Here is a 21,458-nt window from a genome sequence, read left to right on the forward strand (position 1 = left end):
GTCTCTCAGAGTAACAGCATGGGCTTATTATGAAGGATGGGAAGGGAAAGGGGTCTCTCTCAAGGAAGAGAGTGAGTCCCCACAGGCAGCAGACAAAGTGTCCCTCCTGCCCTAGTTATTGGGGAGGGGTGTCCCAGGGAAGTTCCAGAGAGCTCTGTCCAGGTCCACCTTTGGACGTTTGACTGACAGCTTAGGATTCACATGGACCACCTCTGAGAGAGGGCCCTGCAGCGCTCAAAGAGTTGGAGAATTTCAGGAAATTGAATCCCCCTGTTTCTGCCTCAATTTCCTGCCCCTAATCAGTTTGTTACCCTTTGAAGGGGTTGTGACAGTTTGGTGATAAGGGAGGACCCAGGACACCTGGTGGGGTGTGACACAATCTGGAAACATTGGTTTTTCTTAAGGGAATGTAACTGTGGTGGGGGCTTCTGACGTACCAAGCCCCCCTCTTCCAGGGGCGCACCTGTCAGATAAGGCTCCCTGTTGCTTTCAGTCACCCTTCATTGTCCTTTCCTTGCTCGCCCATTTCTGGGGTTTGAGAAAGGCATGAGCAAGGAGGCTGCCAGCCCCCCGAGAAGAATGCCCCAAGCACCTGGCAAACCAGAACCCCTGGCAGCGGGAATCCAGGCCACGGAGCAGGGGAGTGCTGCTCAGAGGTGGGGCAGAGCCAGACGGCAGGGCAGATGGACAGGCCTGGCCCCCTCCTCGGGCCTGGCCCAGCAAGGAGGCAAGCATCACTGGGATTGTTAGAAATCCACGAAACAAGGGCGTGGAGAAGAAAAGCACAGTGGACCCTGGGTCTGGGCCCACAGCAGAGTGACTGAGGCTCTGTTAAACAAAGCCCCTACTTCCTGCTGACCAGGAGTAAAGCTGGCTGTCCGCATGCCCTCTCCTTTAGGGTACAAGATCTTCCTGTGCCCCAAAGGGACCCCACCAATGCCCTCAGTAGCCTTCCTCTCCAGGTGTGCCTTTTGGGCCCGGGAGCTGTCCTCCGCATCTGGAGACCACTGCTTGCACAGGAAAACCGACTGTGTCCCGCGGCCTCTGAAGGCCAAGGTGAGCCCAGCGCACATTCAGAAAAGGAGGACATTTCCAGGAAAGGAGGCTGTGCAGCAGATCCTTCCCCCTGTCCCCAGCGGACCCAGTGGGTTGTTATTCAGGAAACTGGTGCTAAGAGAAGACTAGCTAGAAGACATTCATCACAAACCCACTCCAGCCCTGGCCTGTGGCTAATGGATTCCTCAGACCAAACATATGAAAGAAATCGTCCCCTTTTTGCTCATCGAAGGCGGCTCCAGGCTGGCCTTGACTTGTGGCCTCCCATTTAGGCAGTGAGCAAAACCCGCAGTTTGCCAGGAACGATGAGAGGCATAATTATCGCATGGCTTCATGAATGAATTAGGAGCAAACAAATCATTCCTCTGGTTTCCTGTCGAGTTTAAATATAAGACAGCAGGCTCAGATCAGGAGAATCGGGCAGATTTTACCTGAGGCCCGAAGAAAGGCTAAGTACCTATGTCGAAAAACAGTGAATATGTGGAAGTTAAAGAGGAAGAGGGTAGAGAAAGGCCAAGGGAGGTCAGCCGAGTAGAGGAAAGAGACCAGGGGAGGAGGCGGGGGAGGGGGTGCTGGGAGGATTTGGCCAAACCACACTGTTACATTCTGTGCACATAGGAATACGTAACCACAAATCCCACCCTTATGTATGACTGTACTGCACCAATAAAAAAAAGTGGAGAAAAAAAATTAAAAAAATAGAAAGATAAAGAAAATAGGGGCAAAATGTGTGTTTTCAGACTCCAAATAGCCAGCTGCAGAACTGAGACCCTCCTTGTGCCCCCCTCCGTCCATTCCGTGTGGGGAGCAGGATGGGTGTGACACGCCCAGATATGCTCCTTCACCACTGGAAACCAGACTGGGGGGAAAAGACTCCCACATGAGACGATCAGAAAACAACCGAATATTCACCAGAATGTTCCACCCCTGGCCAGCCAGGATGACCGGCTCTGTTGGTAAACCCTGACCCACAGCAGTTCCCTGCAGTTCCCAAGTGCCGGGGTCCCCGGGGCAGTCCTTCACCAGAAGTCCCACCTGATAAGGAGACAGGGGTCATCCAAGGGACTCCTGGGGCCTCTGCAGCAGGAGCAGGGTGGGGAGAGCAGCCAGCCCACCCTCTAGACACTCGGGGGTCTGCACAAGCTTCCAGGAGAGGGAAGACGTGACCTGAATTTTGGAGAAAGATACAGAAATATGAAGTAAGGGGAGGCCCATCCAGGCCCAGGCAGCACCTGTGTGAAGTCCAGGAATGGGGACATGCTCAGGTGAGGGTGGGCAGCAGTCATCGCTGGGGACTCCCTGGACATGGGTACTCAACGCAGCCTTGAACACCAGACAGAATCAGCCCAGGGAGATGGCACCGGCCTAGGGCGGCCCTCAGCCTGGCACCACAGCTGGAGGCTCTCTCCAATGAGCCTCTGGCTTTAAACTCAAGCCAAGGCCCTGCAGTTCCATGGGGGATCAGTGACCAAAACCCTGGCTCACACCCAACTCCAGCTTCAAATAGATCCAAAGAAGCCTAAAATCCTGGCCTCATTACAAGGAGTCAGAAAATATATAGAAAATAAAGATTTTTAGAAAATAGAACCTGCAGACTAGAGATTGGAGATTTCCTTGTTTTATCTAAATTCGCAGCTTAGAGATTTATTTCTTTATCTAAATTCACAGAAACCAGATAAAATGACTAAGGGAGAATCCATTGCTTGATCCTTCCACATTCAGAAAGAAGAAGCCATTAACGACCCAGATCTTTACTTCCTGCAATCCAGTTTCTTGAGCACAGATGGTGTTTTGGTTTCTGGCTGGGGTGGTTGTTTGGGTGGGTAGCTCCGTGTCAGAAAGTTGCAGTGAGTTTGTTCCACACCTCACCTGCTCCAGGAAGCCTTCCCGCCCTGCCCAGGGCCTGCTCTCCATTAGGGCCATCACACGGTTAACCCCCACAGGCTTTAACCCTAGAAGCCCCAACTCTGTCACTCATCTGACTTTGCTGGAGGTGTCCCGGGGCTCTCTCAGAGCAAAGCCAGCCAAGCTCACTGCCCAGAGAGCTGGGAGGACTCCCTGGGGGTTGACCACACAGTGAACATGGAGTTCACCTCCTCCCACAGAGGGGTGGGTGGCTGAAGGGGAAGGGGGAGGGAGCTCAGGGCTTGCAGTGGTGCCAGACAAGAACAATGGGACAGAATAACGGAAAGAGAGTTCGGGAGGCTGGACTCAGGCCTGGCTCCTCCCCTGACAGGCTGCCTGGCCCTGGGCAAGGCGAGTGGCACTTGGAGTCTGAGTGTCCCCTGCTCCTTCTTGGCAGCAGGCCATTTGGGGTAGGGCTGGCATTCAGTGGGAGCAGGGCACATCTCCCAGGGCCTCCAAGTTCTCCAACAGGAAGTCTTCTCAGGAGCAAGGCAGACAGGAGGGCGGACAGCAGGGGACAGGTGGGTGGAGGGGAGGTTCTAGGCTCCCTCGGGTCACATGCCATGATGCTTGGGGGACACCACCAGGGTTTTCAGAGCCACTGCAGGAAATAAAAGAGGAGAAGGATTTCCAAAATTGGGGTAGACAGAAATCCAGGAACTCCAGCCCAGTTATACTGATGTCAGTTCCTGGCGAAAATCTTCCAGTGGCGACTCACCAAACTGCAGTCAGGACTGTCCGGGATGCGACATTCCCGACTCACCTCAGAAATGTGCTGGCAGCAGATGAAGGCCTGAGCCCGGCAAGATGAGAGGAAGAGGGGGCAGAAGGGCCTGTGATGAGGTGCAGGCTCCTTTGAAGGTGGCCGCTATACTCTGTGGGATCCCGCAGGGGGCACCAGGTCCCATGATTAGGCTGCCCAGAGAGCCAGATTTTGCCTCTGTGTTCAATGGAGATACTCACCACTCAGTGAGTTTCTTCCAGAGCTCCATCACTAGATTTATTAAAAACATGAGCATTAACCTCTGCCTACCTGGCTCTAGAATCCAGTTGAACCAGTTCCCTCCAGGTTAAGAGTTCGGAAAGGTGTCGCCCCTTGCAGAGCATGGGCTTGAAATGGGGCTCCATGCTGTATGTCACGGGCACCTGATAGAAAGGCCAAGGGCGAGAAGACCCGAACAGAAGGATGTACGTGAACTTCTGCGCACCCCTGGGGAATGCACTTCTCTAAGGCCTGACATGCTTCTATGTAAACTGAAGAGAATTCTTTACTCGGAAGTTCTGAGTTACAGGGATGTTGTAAGTAATAAATTAAATGAGATAATGTCCATGAAAGCATTTTATAAACTCAAAAGTGCTGTTCTAATGTGTGTTATCATTAAGATTTTAGGAGCTTGGAAATAAAAGTCTCTTGAGGCTAGTAGGACTCGGTGCACACTGCAGTATTCTATGCTGGCACTGAAACCTGGGTAGAAATAAAGTGCTGGGAAGCAAATCACGCCAGCCCTGGCACGCCCAGTGCAGATCAGCAAACTCCTTGCTCCGTCGTAATGACTATTTTAGAGCATAAAGACTGGGCCAGAGTGTCTGCTTGGAAGTTGGCACATTTGCACTTTGGCTTATTCCAGGTTTGAAAAATGATCTATTGGGTCGTCTCTAGGTCCAGAGACAGCTGATGAAATTCCACACCTAATTAAAGAAGTTGACAGATAGAAATGAGTTTCATTACATTAAATCCCAGCTCACTTCTGGCCTTGGAGTGAGGTCACTGGGGCCTGTGGGGACAATGACGCTCCAGAGGACAGGGGTGCTTTCTTCTTGGTTCTTCTTGGCACTTCTTGGAGGGCTGCAGAGACACTAGTGGTTTGAGGACTATATCTTTGCTGTGACTTTTAGCTGTGTGGCCTCTTGGTTCTGGCCAGATCTCCAACTGGAAAAATGTCACTTCTGAGTGTCAGGAAGCATGGTTTCATTTTATTCGAGTTTACTGTGCACCTTCTGCTCACTCATATGATTCGGTTCAGCAAGGGTTTGTTGAGAAACTGCCCTGGGCCGCAAGCCTTTTGTCTCCATTGTGGATAAGAGCTGGGCCCTGCCTTGTCTGGACAAAGGAGCTAAATAACCACCCCTGACCTCCAGCTGCCCCCGCACCTACTACCTCAGTCCTTAGGCTCCAGCATGCACCCAGGGACACAGTTCTAGAATGGTTACCCCAGAATGTGAGTTCTAGAGAAAAATACATCTGTCAAGTCCCTAAAAGGGTGCCTGGCACACAGCAGGCACTGGGTAAATGCTCACTACTTCCCTTCCATCTCTGAGCAGAACATTTTCCCCCCAAGGAAGTGAGAACTCATTTGTAGAAGTGCTGGTGTGTAACATGCCAGGAAGAAGTGCGTAGAGGACTTAAGTGGGACAGATTCTGCTTGCCATGGAATTCAACTTGGGGGCCATTTCCAAGGCCACCACACTTGCCCGGAAGACACCTCCTTCTCCCAGCTTAGCCTCGTCTCCTCCCAGAGGGACTGGCATCACGGCTTGGTGAACAACTAGAAGCCCTCTTTAGACTTGGGGACAGATGGTGTCCAGTAGGGGCTTTGAAAAGCAGAGCCACCGACTTCCAACAGGGCTGTGTCTGGGACGCTGCCTTTCACCAGGCAGTATTTCTAGACATAGTAAATCTTCTCCCTCTTCCTGCAGAAGTAATTGGCGCTCGCGCATAGCACTGCCTGTTGGAAAAGTGTCACCCGTTTCCCTGGTCCCTTCCCACCGCGTGAGCACTCCTGCAGGATGGCTGTGGTGCCCAGATGGTGTGTGAGGAGCATTCCACGGCAGCTCAATGCTGCTTTCCTGCCAGGACACACAGACGTTCTTGTTTCACAATGGAAAGGTGAGTGTCTGAATGAGGCAGAACCCAGGGTAATAAAAGCCCCTTTTATTTCAGTCTCTTTCACAGCAGTGGGTTTTATTCTGAGTCTCACTGGAAGCTTGACAGGCATAAAAAGCAACAATTTCCGGCCCCCCAAATGTTGCCTTCTGAGCTCTTTTGTTTCCTGAACTGCGCAGCCTGGGAAGAGAAGGCTGCTCCACGGGGAGGCAGGGAGCCCGAGAACAGGTCATTGTTTGTACTGCCACCAGGAACAGTAGCTCTGTGGGGCCCCATCCAAAAAGCAGGTGGGGAGATGCACCTTTTCCCTGAGGGCAGGTGACAGCCACCCCACACAGAGGTGCAGGTTGGCTTCACGAAGTTTGTTTCTCTTTTCTTCTGATCATCGGTGTGGATGATCAAAGATGGAAAAAGCCATCTTTGTCCATTCAGGCTGCTACAATAAAATGCTGAGACTGGGTGATTTGTACCCAATATGATTCATTGCTCATAGGTCTGGAGGCAGGGAAGCCCGAGATGGAGGCACCAGCAGGCTGAGCGTCTGGGGAAGGTCCGCTCCTCACAGAGGACGCCTTCTTGTGTGCCCTCATGTGCGAAGCTGGGAGCAAGCTCCCCTTCCAAGTGCACTAATCCTATTCATGAGGCTCCACCCTTGTGACCTCCCAAAGGCCCTGCCCCCTAAGACATCACCTGGAGGGGCAGGTATAAATTTTGGAAGGATGCCAACTTTCAGACCACAGCCAAAGCGAGCCTGTTCTAGCAACCGAGTTCAAGTCCACAAGTACTATTGCTGCCTTTCTCATCACAGGCTTGTGCTAGGCACAGAGTGGTGAATGTAAGACACGGTGCCTTCATGTCTTGATTCCAGGCACTTTTATCCTCTCCCAAGAGGTGCTGACTCAGTGTTGCTTAACCTTTCCTGAGTACTCATGGTTTGGATATGAAGTGTCCCCCCAAAGCTCCTGTGTTAATGCAGGGATGTTTGGAGGTGAAATGATTGGCGTGTGAGAGCCGTAACCCAATTAGTCCATCCGGGTCTGATAGGCTGACTGGATGGTAGGTGGAATGAGGCTGGAGAAAGGGGTCCCTGGGGGCAGGCCTGGAAGGGTGCATACTCCCTGTGGCCCCTTTCCCCTCTCTCTGCGTCCTGGCTGCCATGAAGCAGCACAACTCACCACTCCCTGCCATTGTGATGTCCAGCGTCACCTAGGACCCAAGCAATGGAGTCAGCCATCTGTGGACTACGACCTCTGAAACTGTGAACCAAATAAACTTCCTCCTCTAAGTTGTTCTTGTCAGATATTTTGCTCACAGCGACGCAAAGCTAACTAAATTGCAGAGAAAGCTTCCGGCACCTTCTTTATGCTCACTGTCTCCACAACCTCCGGCCCCACCATATGTACCCAGTAATTTTGCATGTGATTTCACGGATTTGTAGGTCCCCATGACCCATGCACACAAACCCAGGGGGCCAGTGGCCCATCAAGAGAATTAGAGCCCAACCCAGAAAGCAACCTCCCTGTGCAGCTCCCTCCTCTTATAACCCGCTGTGGCAAAGCTGCACCCATCCACCTCTCCCACAGCCACCAACCCCAGGACTGAGTGGTGAGTCTGTGCCAGGGTATGCCCCAGGAGCCACCCAGTGACTCTGCTTCATTCATCTCGCCCACTGAGTGGAGGGCAGAACCACAGGGCTCCTTACGAGGAGCCTCATCTGCAACTCTCCAAAGGAGGATCTTCACAAACACAGAGCCGGCCCTGGCACTGCCTGGCACAGAGCCCTCTACAGCACCCACAGCCTGCTGCTTGTTAGGGGGCATCACTGGCCCTCTCTTCCCTCTGGCTTCTCTGTAAGTCGAGGATCATGTTTTGAGACTCCAAGGTTAAGAACGAGCTTCTTAAACTGGAGAGTGTGTTTAAAGCAGAATAGGAGTAATCCTCCTCAAAGTTAATGGTGACCCCCCAGGCACTTTGCCTGCCCAGGGCTTGGGCGGACAGTGCCCACAGGAAGCTGGGGAACTGTCTGGACCTCACGCCCCCCACTCTCTGCCCTGAGCAATAGCACTGATCCCCGTAACCTGGGGTGACCCAGCTCAAGGCCTCCACCCAGACAGGAGCCCTGAAGCAGGCAGCAGTTGCCCCTTCTGACAGGTCTTCTGGCCCCACAGCTCACCGGCCATGGTCAACAGCCAGCCCAGTGCTAACAGGCCCGGGCCAGGAAGAGCAGGGCGTTGCCATGGCAACTCCCACAGGTGTTCCTAGAAGGAATGACAAGGCCAAGGCTTGCTTTTCTCTCCCTTCCAGCAAGTCTAAAATTGAAAAAGGCCACGAGGTGAGAGGTCTCTTAATGCCAGCAGAGACAGCTAGGAAATGGCAGCGCTGAGACAGCCCCTCGTCTGCTCTGTCCTACACCAGGCTGCCGCTCAGCCAGCATCAGACCTGGAGGAAATCCTTCCTGCTGTCCAAGCCTGCCACGCCCCCTGCTCGGGGCCTTCACTGCCTCCTTCCCTGACGCTGTCTCAAGAGGATTTAGATCAGCTGCGGCGCCCCCATCACTGACTCCTCTCTTGCTGCTTCTGCAAGCCCTGCAGAGCCAGTTGGTAAAGAGTAAGAGACTCATGATTGGCCTGTGAGAGCCATAACCCAATCAGTCTGATAGTGTCCCCTCAGGCTGCTGCACCCTGTTCTTCTGTGGTTGGTTATGGGAGTAAGATCACCCCCTGTGGCCCTTCCACGGGTGGCACTGGCCAGTGGCATCCACCTTTCTCCTACCTCTCAACCCACTAAGCCCTGGTATTTGGTCATCACCATGTCCTTCTCTCAGGGGACCCTCCATCCCTCTGCTTCTCAGACTCTAAGGCCTCCACTGTCCAGGAGAGGCTTGGAAGGGGCTCCAGCTTATGGAGGACTTGGGCTTGCGGGTAGAGATGGGTACCTTTCTCCATCCCTAAACATACCCTGTGGCAGCCTTAGACCTACATGGAATGCCAGAGAATCAGGGCCTCTGACAAGCAGGAGAGACTGAGGTTCAGGGAACTCGGTCACTCGCAGGCTGGTGATTTAACCTCTGTGCTTCAGCCTCCTCATCTGAAAATGGAGAACTGAAAACACCCACCTCACAGAATTATTGTAGGGTTAAATGAGGTGGTGCACAGAGTTCAGCGCAACTGAACTGTCCAGGAGTCTAACTAATCTGGAGCCCATCCCAGGCACTCACTATCATAACCAAAGAATCACAAAGGAGGGGAAGCCACACCCATAATCCTAACCAGGGAAGGGTACTGTCCCCTGTCACAGACTTTAGAATGGACCACATTAAGGAAGGTCCTACTGAGTGACTCAGCTCTGCCTCCTGAGAATTCAGCACATTATCCCTGGCAGAGAATCCTGGCCGAATCTCATTAACCTCTCCAGAGTAGCAGACTGAGGGCTGTAGGTGTGGGTTCTTCCCCAGCTGTAGGCCATGTGAGAAGGTGGTCTCAGAAACGTCGGGAAATACCCACCATAGAGGCCACTAATCAATAAAACTTTTTCAAAACCTACTGTGGGCTGTTAGAAATGAATGCGAATGGGTCTATGACAACCAATGCTATTAATAAATCAAAAGTGACTTTTCAACTGTCAAAAAGCTGCTGACAAAACTCAGTTTGTCTAATCAAAAAGAATGTTCTAATGCTCAAAGTTGAAATGATAAACTATACCACCAAAGATACAGAATAATACCTTTGCAAAGTTTTATTTGTTTTCAATGTCAAGAAACAGAGAATTTTTAAATAAAATACTGATTTCCACAATAGAGTGAAGAAAGAGAAAATGTGAACCACCCAATCACCATGAGAACAATGGAACAATCATCAAGGAATTCACTCCGCAAAGGAGAGGGTCCAGTGGTTTTGAATGAGTTCTTTCACACTTTCTAGATTCAGGATATAATTCCGACTACTCATATTAGAGAAGCTAATTTAAAGCATTAGAAAGTGCATTTCAAGTTATAAAGCTTGATTTAGCCAATGCAAAATATCAGCTTGATAAAGAGACCAAGTATGTGAACAAACCAACCTCACTAATTATGGAAAAATGTAAAACTGTTACATAGAATATGGTGGCTGCATCCAGTGATGTAGTGAACAAATGATTCACTCTGTCGTCTAAACCTTATTTGAGAAATGCAAAAATTTGAGATTATACAAGAAATGCAAAGGTAGTGTTAGGAGAGGTACAAATTTAATTAATCTAGATTTGTCAAATCAGAAAATGAATAAGATTTCCCATGGTGAAAACATGTTTGATAAAATTCAACATGCAACCTTTGATTTTGTTTCTGAGTGCTTTTCTAGGAATGGAAGTCCCCTCTCTCAGTGAAAGAAACACCCAAACCCTGTCCCAAGCCAACAGCCTGCTCCTGGGCTCACTTCAAGGACAGGGAAGATCCCTCTGGACCAGCTAGCTCCTGGCTGGTCTGGGTTGCTCGTTTTCCACCCACACTGTCACCTGCCCACTCCTCTCTAAGTCCTTCTTTTTGCACCCTAACTTAATTGGTCTGCAGATTAGAGCCCACCTTTTCCAGTGAGTCTTCAAGACCAGGGTTTACAGCAGTCATCAGCCTCAAGAGACAGTCAAGAGTGCTGCCGGACCATAGGCTTTGTTCCCAGAGTTCCATTCAAGGTGGGAACTCCCTCTGCTAGGGGCCTGCAAGTTCACCTGCTCAGCTCTCTTTGTGGATTGAATATGGCTTCACTAGGGCACATGCTATGCAGAGCCAGAATGCTTCCCTTTGCAGAGCTTCTCATACAAGTCTATGTTCTGAAATAGCTGAAGATTGTAACCCACAAGGTGCTGATGCTGACCATTGCTCAAAAAGTGGCACTGTAGTACTTTCATGTGCTGGAATGATACTTGGCCTCAAAAGAAAGAAAATGATGACATATTCTAAAACCTTGAGGACATTGTGTGCACTAAGTAACCAAGGCAGATACTGCATGGATCCACTTATAGAGGGTCTAAAGAGCAGCCAAGTTCACAGAGGCAGAGTTAAATGGTGGTTGCTTGGGACTAGGGAGGTGAAAATGGGAAATTGCTTAGTGGGTACAAAGTTTTAGTTTGACAACATGAGAATGGTCTGAAGATGGATTCCACAATGTGAATGGACTTAAAACTACTGAACTGTACACTTAGAAATGGTTAAAGTGTTAAATGTTATTATGCACTTTAACACACACACACACACACACACTGCTTGAAACATGGAAATACAACAGGGGGTAGGATGTAGGAAACCCATAAGATCCAGATCTTATTTCTGCTGATTCCTAGCTACATGATTGGGGGTACTGCTTAACCTTTGTTAACCTTTGTTTGTAACCTTTGCTCTACAAAATAATCTACAATAGGATTATTGTGATAAAATAAAGTAATCTACAATAGGATTATTGTGAAGGGTTTGCAAGTTACATTAAAGTAGCCACCAACCCAAACGTGACATAGAAGGCATCCACTGTCATCCTGAAGGGGTTTCCTTGTAGGCCAGCTCCTATCCAAGCAGAGTTTGGAAAGACTAAACTGACACACACTCACCAACTGTGTGAGGTCACCTGGACCTAGCAGCTTTCTCCTGAATGGGAACACCTCCTTCTCCAGGTCAGGATGATCAAACTTCCTCTTTAATACGAAGTTAACATGAAACAGCTCAGTGAACTATGAGATCCTGCATACATTTTGGGTTCTCTGTTCTACACAGAGAGATGCTGGTTGTGACCTCTGGCTGTGGTCAATCCCCATGTCAAAGTGCATAGCAGGGCACATGAAGCCAGAATTCCCCAGGAGCATAGAGCCAGCAGTGCAGGAGCTGGGCTTTGGAATCAGACTGGCATGAATTCAAATCCTGACTCTACCTCCTGGGGAGACCCTGGCAAGTTTATAAACCCCTCTGAGTTGGTTTTCTCATATACAAAGGGGGATGAGATCTGTTTTCCTTGCTGGAGTGACTCATGGCTATTATTAACGTATGAGACTTGCACACATACAGGTGTTAAATATGTTGTACCTTACGTTATTTTCGTTGTTAGTGCCAGCAAAGTACAAAATGACCTCTGGTTAAAGCAGAGGAGTAATAATAAATGAGCTACAAATGAGTTAACCAAATGGTGGGAAGATGTCTTTTTCCATCTCCGGGCACAGGTTGACTGTAAACAGTAGGACTCAGGTAGGTAAGGGAGCTGAGCCTGGTATGAGCCTCCTGAGACTGGTGCTATGGAAGACGGCTTCAAGTATTCACAGGGGTTCACTTTTTCCTGGGGGAGAAGCTGGCTGAGGTCATGGGGCACTTCTGTCCCAGCAGAAGGGCAGCGTCCATGCCAGAGCCTGAGCCACTAAACTATAGCCCTGCCACAGGAAGGGGGACCTCGAAGTGGCAGAAGAAGTCCATCCTGCTCCACCCTGGCAACTCTTCTCCTGCATCGGGATGTCTACTGTCTGCCCAAGTCTCCTGGTTTGCAAATGGAGTGGCTGTCCTATTCTGGAAAGACAGAACTCTGATCTCTGCCAGCTCACTGTAACAGGAGTCCTTGACAAAACAGGTGCTGAGGTAAAGACACACAGAGCACAAGCGGGAGATTGGGGGGGCTGGAGATATAACTCAGTGGTACAGCACTTGCCTCGCGTGTGCAAAAACGTGGGTTTAATCCCCAGGACCACAGAAAAGAAAAACAAAAGAGGGATCAGAGTTGGAGTAGGGGCAAGGATCTCAAGGACCTTGTGGTTAGGATGTCACTATAGAATTTTAGAATCTATTCCTTGGCGTACTTTGTGGGATGGTGAAGGTCAATGCCGCAACCACTTTCTTCCAATTTCCCTCTTCTCAAGCTGCTCGTCACCCTACATGTCCTCACCCTCTTCTCTCTCTGGCATAGGAGGAAGCTCTCCCACCCATCTGGGCCTCACAGTGCGGGAGATGTGGCAGGCAACAGAGAGTCAGGAAGCAAGTTGCCCAAGGTCATATATTAGCCAGGCTGGCTTCAAACCCACATGCCTGCCTTCAGTCCAGTGCTTTCTCTTAACTGCATTGCTCAGAGGCACTCTGTTAGCAGTAACCCTTAGCCTGCCTGACACAGTGGTTGGCAGGCTAGGATTACTGCCAGCAGAGTGGAAGCTCCAGTCTGCCCCTTCCCCTTCTCTAGTTAAGCATCAGAATGGCCCTGGCTTCAGAACCCATCAGGGCTCTCCAAATCACACGCCCTCTTGCTTCTCTCTCCACCTGACCACTGAGGGCTCTGGTTTCTGAAATTTGCCTCTTGAGCCTGCAGGCAGCTTTCCAGAATTCTGACAGTCACTGGGGGAGAGAAACTCATGCTCCAGGAGTCGGACAGCAGCATTTGTTTTTCATTTTGCTCTCAATAGCTTGATGAGCACAATTCCTGTCTGTTGCTGTGAGCAGGATGCAAAGCTCTAGCTCTCAGGCCGGCAATGTCTGTCTCAAATCTAAGAGCTCTGTGTTCTCTGGAACAAGGGGAAAGCCAGGCTTCCTTCTCGAATCTCCCACTGCTGGCGGAGAGAAAACTCATGATATGGTACTCAAACAAGAAGCCTCCTTTTCTTCCTTTCAAGCTCTGGAACACTCCTAAGTCTATCTTCCTATTTTCACACTGTAGAAGCCATCTTCAATTTACAATGAGGCTGCAGTTATTAAGAGATACTGAATCCCCAGCTGTTGGCACTAAATGAGAGTAGGGAGCACTGAGTTTATAGTTAACTTGAGAAAAATGCAGCTCTCTCCAAAGAATAGGGTGAGCTTGCATTTGAATGCTCTCCTGCTACATTTATCATAATGAGTTTTCTTTCCAAAAAGGTCCAGTGTAAAAGGCAAGGGGGAAACTTTACACACCTGGCATCACAGAGCTGCTACCCTTCAGACTCGGGAGACCCAGCTAACTCTGCAGGCAACAACCTCAAGGAAAGATCTAAATTTAGCTTCAGGTTAAACAGGGACTTTTCCTACCTTTTAAAAAATAGTATCCCTTCTTTTCAAAGCCAGCTACACCACCCTGTTGCCTCAATGAAAGGCCAAGTGGGCAGATACATGGCTGACAAGAGAGGAGGTGCCAATGATGCAAGGCCACCTGGCCATCACTTGGGTCCTACCCGAAGTTCTGGTTTAACTGATCAGGGTGGGGGTAGGGGCAAGGGTCTCAAGGATTCAGACCTTGTGGTTATAAGTTCTGCATGGGGGGGTTCTGAATAAGTCATCGGAATCACGGTCACTATTGGTCCAGGAGACCTTCAAAGTGGCTATCAATACTTTAGAAATCTTTGACCTGTTCTTATTTTAATAAGTTAATGATGCCAATGGAGTAACTGACTACTGAGAATGTTATAGTAGTCACATGTACACTTGCCTTCTGTCTGGGGAGTCTGGCATACTAGGGCAGGTCTGAATGGAGGGTCCATGGTAGTCTAACACAAGGGGTGTCTGGGCACTGCAGTGCCACAACTCTGGAACAGAGAAGATAAGTGTGCCCCACCTTTAGGAAGACCGTGACATTGGCAAACAGTTGGGAAGAGCCAAAGGGGATGTCATGGCTCCCTCCGCCACAGTGTTATCACCAATTCTTGAAAAGATTGGAGGGGTGGGAAACAGATCAAAGTGTCATTCAAATATCCTCCAGAAACTCATCCAGGTTCAGTAGAGGGACCCAGATGCTCTGTGAGAACTGAAGTTATTACCACTGGATTGTGGCCAAGGGTTAGCTTCTGAACCAATCCCAAGCTTATATCGTGGTCCCATTACTTACTAGTTTTGTGACCTTGAGCAATTTTTTTTTATTAGTAGTAAATTTGCTAAGGCATTATCAGCCCTATTTATGGATGAGCCTTATTTATCCAAGTGACCTGCCAGAAGTTCTCACACTGTTTACACCTAGGCTGATGCCAAAGGCTCATTCTCTACACCAGTTCACTCTCAGGTCTGCTTCCCAGGAAGTCAAACTATAGAACTGGAGGGTGAGGTCGGTCCTTCTTTCTTGCACTGCTTTGTTTTCCAAGATAAAGATCTGGGATAACTGATAGAGACATTTTTACAATAAAGACAAGGTATCATCTTACTTCCTCATCAGGGTTGACATTCTAAATACCAACACAACTCTGTGTTCTGGAGTGTTTACTCAATTGGTATGAATCTGGAGGGAATTTCTCCCTTTTTGTTCTTTTATTCCCCATAGAAACTGCTTAAACAAACATGGAGAATTTGGTCTCTGAAAGGCAAGGAAACAGACAAAGCAACACAGTTTCTCTGAGGGAATCCCTTCCTTTTACGGGTTGCAGAGCAGGTGGCTGGTGACTAGACACCTCTACTTCAGTCGTCTCTGATCAAGTCACTTAGGCCCTCTGGGCCTCAGTTTATTAATCAACAGTGTATTGCACTGAATAATTTCTAGACCTTTAATACTGCAAGTGGAAGCAAGGGTCTTAAAAATAGACTGTCAGAACAGCCTTCCCTGTAAGGAACTGCATGTTTTCGTTTACCTGAATTAATAGCTGTGGGGCCGGACAAAGCCCATCCCCAGTAAGCTCATCCCACTTCCTGGATCAGTGCCGCTGGCACAGCTGCTGCCAACATGCTCAGGTGGCATTTCTGGACTCCTGTTTCTGTGTGGACAGATGTTACCTAGTTTGGGACAAATATGTTGTCCCCTTTCTTCTGAAGTAGTTCAGAGGCTTATAAGGTGCCAAAGTTTAAACAAGGAACTCAACCCTGGGCTAGATAAGCAGCAGAAGGTGGTGCAATCTCCTTCCAAGGTGGCCAGATCTTCGCCAGAGGACTCTGCAGCTACATCTAGAGGAGAAGTGAGTGGAAGTCTATGGTGAGGCAGATGCCAGGCAAAGTGATGTTATTCTCAGAGGGTGAAGCTGGACAGGTGTGTGCACGGTGGAGGTGGGAGCCTGTGGGGTGAGGTGTGGAGACCGCTGCCCTGACATGCGGGATGGCAGAGCCCCATAGAGAGCCCCGTTACATCCAGGCTGTGGCTTTGACAGAGCAATATGGAAACTGATCAGGGGGAGCTCCCGTATCGCCTAAACTTATTTAAAATTATTCTTCATGACAAAGGATTATCTTATATAATATCACCTCATCTTCCTAGTCAGAACCTTTGTCTAAATTATTTCCTTGAGGGTAAGCGCAGGAGACGATGGTTCCTTGTCTGGATGGATGCCTCAGGTGGGCACTAGTCACTGTGCAGGTGTGGGTGCCCCTTCTCCCACCCGCCACTTTGGCTACTGCTGAGGCTTGGGATTGGTGTGAGATTCATCAGACCACCCAGAGCCCTGACATCCAGTGCACACTTTGGCAGGGGAAGCGAATGCCAGCAAGTGATACCTCAGGGTCCTTATTCTACATAGAGGAAGCAGCCCTTCTGTGGTTACATGGACCTGAAAATGTGTCATCCTAACATGTTGATGCTCACAAACCGTGGAGGTCCTAGCCTCCTCACATGCTGACCTTGTTCTGGCCGTGGCCTTTCAGTCAAAATTCCTTGTAACAGCAGCTAGGGGCAGCAGAGCTCACACTTCTTGGGCCCCCCTGTTTATCTGACAGAAACTCACCCACACAACCTCGCATGAAACTCAACAACTTTGTGGGATAAATAACCCTATTCTTACACATGACAGACTAAAGGTTCGGAGAGGTAGAACACTTTGCCCAAGGTCACAGAACCAACCAGCCTTGAATCCATGTCCATTCTTCCTCCATCCGTGGCACCTGATCCCAACAGTGGCCGCTCCTCAGCCTCGCTCCCTTTCTCATGCAACCCACCGCCATGGTCAACTTCCTGAACCACAGTTTTAGATACCTTGCTAAAGGCATTCTACCCAGGAAAAGGTAGCTTACCAAAAAAAAAAAAAAAGGAAAAAAGAGGCAGTCAATAGGAGACGATGTTGATCACTTAGCAGAACAAAGAAAAAAGGTTAAAATGGCAGGCTGGTCACCATTTATATACAGCTTTATTTGAAATTTGTTGACATCACTGAGACAATCAGGTGTTGCTCATGTTGCCCTGGGAACAGTGCTCAGCTCTGATGTTCTCTGTCCCCAGAGGAGGGCCAGGGAAGGCGTGTTACATCCAGTGCTGCCCGGCACCAAGGGCTGTGCTGAAAGTTCTCAGGGCTGGATGAATCCCCCTGGCGGCCAGGAGGAGAGAGCCCGCTTCAGCTTCGTGGCCGGCCTGCCACAGGTGTTTAGCCTGCTCCTCCGCATCCCAGTGCCCTTGCTGGAGGTGGCGGATGAGGTGTGGATAGAAGGGAGTGGAGACACACTTCACCAACAGTCCAGCGTCCAGGAGCAGGGAAAGAAGCTCTTGGTCACAGTTGGAGACATTCACCTTCAAAAAAGACGACAGCAGAATGTGAGTGGGCATGCGGAACCTCTCCCCGCAGAGCCTTGCCCGCTCCACTGGGCCACTCCGCTTCCTTTTGCCTTCACGGTTATACTACCTTTGCCTGGGCTTAACAGCACCTGCTCCAAGAGATGCACATAGGACAGAACATCTTGGAGGTCACAGAGGGGGGGATGATGGACATGGTTTCCTTTCAACTTAAGGAGACATTACCACACACCAAGAACCCTGCTTGACTCATCGCTACATCAGCATATACTGAGTGCCAAAAGCTGTGCTAAATATTGCACAAACATCACCTCTCTGAGTCCTCCCAATCCGACCCCGTGAAACTGGCACTTTTCCTTGTCAGTTTTACACATAAGGAATTTAGGTGTTAAGCCTGTGCTCTGGACACCCACGCTGACCATCTCATGTGTACTCCCATCAGGGCTACATTTGTTCACCCAATTCTCTTAATGAGTATAGATCTACATGAAAATAATCTTTTCAGAACAAGACCTTTTCTCTACCACATCAAGAATCCATCTTGCAACCCAATGACATGAACAGGACATCCAATAGGGGGTTTTAAACTGTTCTTGCTCTAAGAAGCCCTTTTCAACCTACTTTTTAAGTAAGTGTTCAGAGGCTCTGTGGCCACACTAGCTCTCTCCCTGGTCTTATCTTCTTAATCTACATGTAGTTTTCCACAGCTTTGATAATTAGTTTGTATTTTTCTGTTTTATATTATTGTCCATATTTTTGTAAGAAATGAAGTTTCTTACCCATATCAGAAATTCTCATTTACACTAGTGTCACAAAACAGCCTCGTGACAGGCTTTTCTTAATGTTTCCGTTTTAATTAATTTTGACTGTAGGAACCTCAAAAATGATATGGCATTTCAAAACCAATTAACTAATGTGTAGGCCAACTATACTATAAAACCATATACAATGTGCACTTCCTGCATCTGTTGTCCCAGAAGGCAAGGCCTGAAGATGAGCAGACTGATTGCTGCAAGACTTAAGTACAAGGACAAGTTATCACCCACCATACACAGTGTCTTCTCTACAACCTAGGGAACATTCCACTCCAGCCCACATCAGCTCCAATGACACTTTCATGATGACATTTTCTTTTGGCCAAGCTCCAGGTTTTAGTCATAATGAATACCTTAGTCTGTTAAATACAATTCTGTTTTGGTTACATTTTGTTTATAGGAGTTTCACATTTTTATATTATCAGAAAAGAATCTATTGCTTTATGACTTTTTCTGTTACTTTAAAGCACAAGTTGTAATTCTTCAAAGGAACTGATTATATATATATATTTCAGTTATACTAACATGTACATTAACATGTAAAAATACATATGTATTTTTTCTGACTTTTAAGTGGTTAACTCAAACTAATCAGGAGTTGACTTTGGTATATGATCTGTGGAAAACCACATGTCCTTAACGTTGGATTAACTGGTGCTTTAAGGGCTGGAGGGAGACAACACAGCCTGTCATTTTTGGACTCTGGAAGTTTAAGTACGAGACAAGTCCAGAAGGATTAGTTGATTTAATTCCCCTGATCAAATAAACCCTGAATTAGAGTGAGAGACAGTTTGGAAGTGTGAAAAGACAGACTTTTGATCCTGGTTCCTTTGCTGAACTGCTGTGTGACCTTGTTAAGGACAATCTCTCTGGGTTCAGTCTCCACATGAGAAAATAGACTGATGGTAAGGCTCAGAGATAAGAGGCACTTTTAAGTGCCTAGCACAATGCCTGGGGCAGAGCTCCATCTCAGTAAATAGCTGAAGTTATTACAGTCAAACCAACCAGGAATGAAGGCTGTTCTGAAGGGGTAAGGATTTGTAAATCACAAGACGAGGAATCGCTGGCCATCTCTGTTAGAGATGTTAGGGTTTTTGTGTGTCAGCAATTAGTTTTTAATAAATGAAACTTTGCAGGTCTTGGGAAAGAAATCTATTAAAGCACAAAGCACTACTGTCTTCCAAGCCATTAAAATGTTATCTGCTTAATTCCTCTTTCAACAATAGGTAATGAACCTTCTCTGAATTAAAATCTTTGATTTTATGGATTCACATCAAGCTAAGAGTAATTACAGTAATGAGGTAAACCGAAATCCCAGTAGCATAATGCATGCAGGGCCTCATTTCAATTACTTTGAAGAAGATTATTTGTTATTATTTCACTGTTTACTTTAAGGAAGAATATTTGTCTTATTTTTACATATACTATCACTTAATAAAAGTTATTAAAAATATCAACTACAATGGCAGAAAAGCATAAAACCCTTGTGTATACTTGGAATAAAAAAATGCCTGCAGATAATTTTTTGTATTTATTTGAATACAATATTCAGATTTTATTTTCTCAGCATGCCATCAGCTCCACTCCTGGCATGACATTTAATAGTGCACTTCTTCCGAAACCACTTAGGACACATCACCTGGCTTATGTTCTAACCACAAGAGGAAGAAAATCTTTGAAAATCCAACCTTGACCATCTCTGGGACCACAACCTGAAGCTGGGCTTGACAGCTCTGGTTTGGTAGTCCTGTGCACGTATCCACCTCCTCGATACCTTATTTATTATTTATTGTGTTATTTCATATGGCAGTCCCTGCAAAAGACAATGCCTTTAAGCACAGGGATGATGATATGATGCCCTACTAATTGCTCACTTCACACAGATCCAGGCTGGGCATGCAGGGGCTAGATACACCTGTTCACACCAAGGAGATCAACCAACCACCAGTGCTGTTTATGGTTGAAATGCTTAACCTAAGGAGTTTGCTAGCTGCCTATCACTGGAAAGACCCACCGAGACCTCTGCGCAGAATGAATGCAGAGCTTCATTCTTCAAGAAGAGGGAGCAGAGGTGAGGATGGATGATAGTGGGTGAAAGTAATGGGTTTTGCTAGGATCCTGTTTAAATGACAGACATGCCTGAGAAAACCGCCTCTAAGAGCAGAAAGAACAGTCATTAAAGAGGTAAGTCTGAGACCAATAGGTATCTGCGAAACATATAGGAAAGAACTTGCCTGGTTGTTTGCATCACTTGGATCACTTTTGCTCAGCTTGGTGTGGACACAATTAGAAGTAGTCCAAATGATGCTAGGGTTAACACCAAATGACTAAGCAGATTCCAGGAAAGGTTGTTAAGACCCCAACCCAATCTTCCTGCTGTCACAGTACACCAAGGCAGAAAAGAAAATGTGTAAGCCATAGCTGGGCTGGAGAAGGCAGCCCCAAGGGGGGCATTCCAGTGAGGAAGAGAGTCCTGTCAGGGAGATGCTAGCTGGAAATTGGGAAAAGGAGGAGCAACATCAAAGAAAAGAAGGTTTCTTGGTTGTATGTGTCAATTCACAGATGCTTTTCTGATTGTATTAAGGTTCTTCCTCCAACCTAGACACTGGCATCATCATAAATAATAGTGGCAGGTTCTTGATGCCTTCACAGCAAGATCTGAGGGGGAGGAATCATATTCATGAAATACATGAAGGTCTGCCATTGGAGGAAGCATCTTGCTAATTCTGGGCATCTCCCCAGAGCAGGACTAAAGTCAACATGCTTGAGATAAAGAGGTGCAATGAGCTCTACCCAAAACAGCACAGAACTCCCAGAAGGTGGCAGTCACCCAACCCCTGGAGTGGCTCAGCAGAGCCTGGGTGAGGGAGTAGGATGACAAAGGAGGCCTGCCTGGGCAAACCATTGGGCAACCCTGTTCCCGTTCTTTTCAGCACTGTCTTACATTCTTCAAGGTGCTTTCCACAGTCCCATTTCTCTAGTGATTCCTGGATTCTAGATTCCTTTTCCAATGTAACCAGCTCTCCCAGTTCAGTAGAAGCGTATGGTTAAGAATGATGAACATTAGGTCTGGGATTTGGATTTCAGCTCTGGCTGCTCACTAGCTTTGTGACCTCTTAGTTCTCATCTGTGAAATTAAAATAATATCTTCTTATAGGATTATTAAGAAGATGAAGTGAATAAGAATCACTAAGATAGAAATGATTCTATCATGATGCCTGGCAAAGTGATGAAACTTGAAAGAGGGAATTATCATTGGCATCAGGGAGAGACCTTGCATGAGGTGTTCATGATTGTGCTGTGACACTCCCTTTCTAACTCCATGAATTACTAGGCATGGCAGGAGTCCAGGATCGACCCTGGACATGGGGTGGGGTAGACATTGAGCAGCACCAAAGAGGAGGTGGCAGCGGAAAGAAGAAG

General features: G+C 48.0%; 1 protein-coding gene across 1 annotated transcript in view; it reads right to left on the bottom strand.

The window, feature by feature from the left end:
- Positions 1–16,821: 16,821 nt before the first annotated feature.
- LOC143386898 (NBAS subunit of NRZ tethering complex-like) overlaps positions 16,822–21,458 on the bottom strand; it is a 50,673-nt gene continuing 46,036 nt past the window's right edge. Inside the window, exon 8 of the mRNA XM_076841685.2 lies at positions 16,822–17,217. Within this exon, the coding sequence (XP_076697800.2) occupies positions 16,954–17,217 (264 nt within the window). The 3' untranslated portion in view covers positions 16,822–16,953. The remainder of the gene's footprint in view (positions 17,218–21,458) is intronic.

This window comes from Callospermophilus lateralis, unplaced genomic scaffold (assembly GCF_048772815.1).
Source record: "Callospermophilus lateralis isolate mCalLat2 unplaced genomic scaffold, mCalLat2.hap1 Scaffold_1671, whole genome shotgun sequence".
NCBI classification, from domain to species: domain Eukaryota; kingdom Metazoa; phylum Chordata; class Mammalia; order Rodentia; family Sciuridae; genus Callospermophilus; species Callospermophilus lateralis.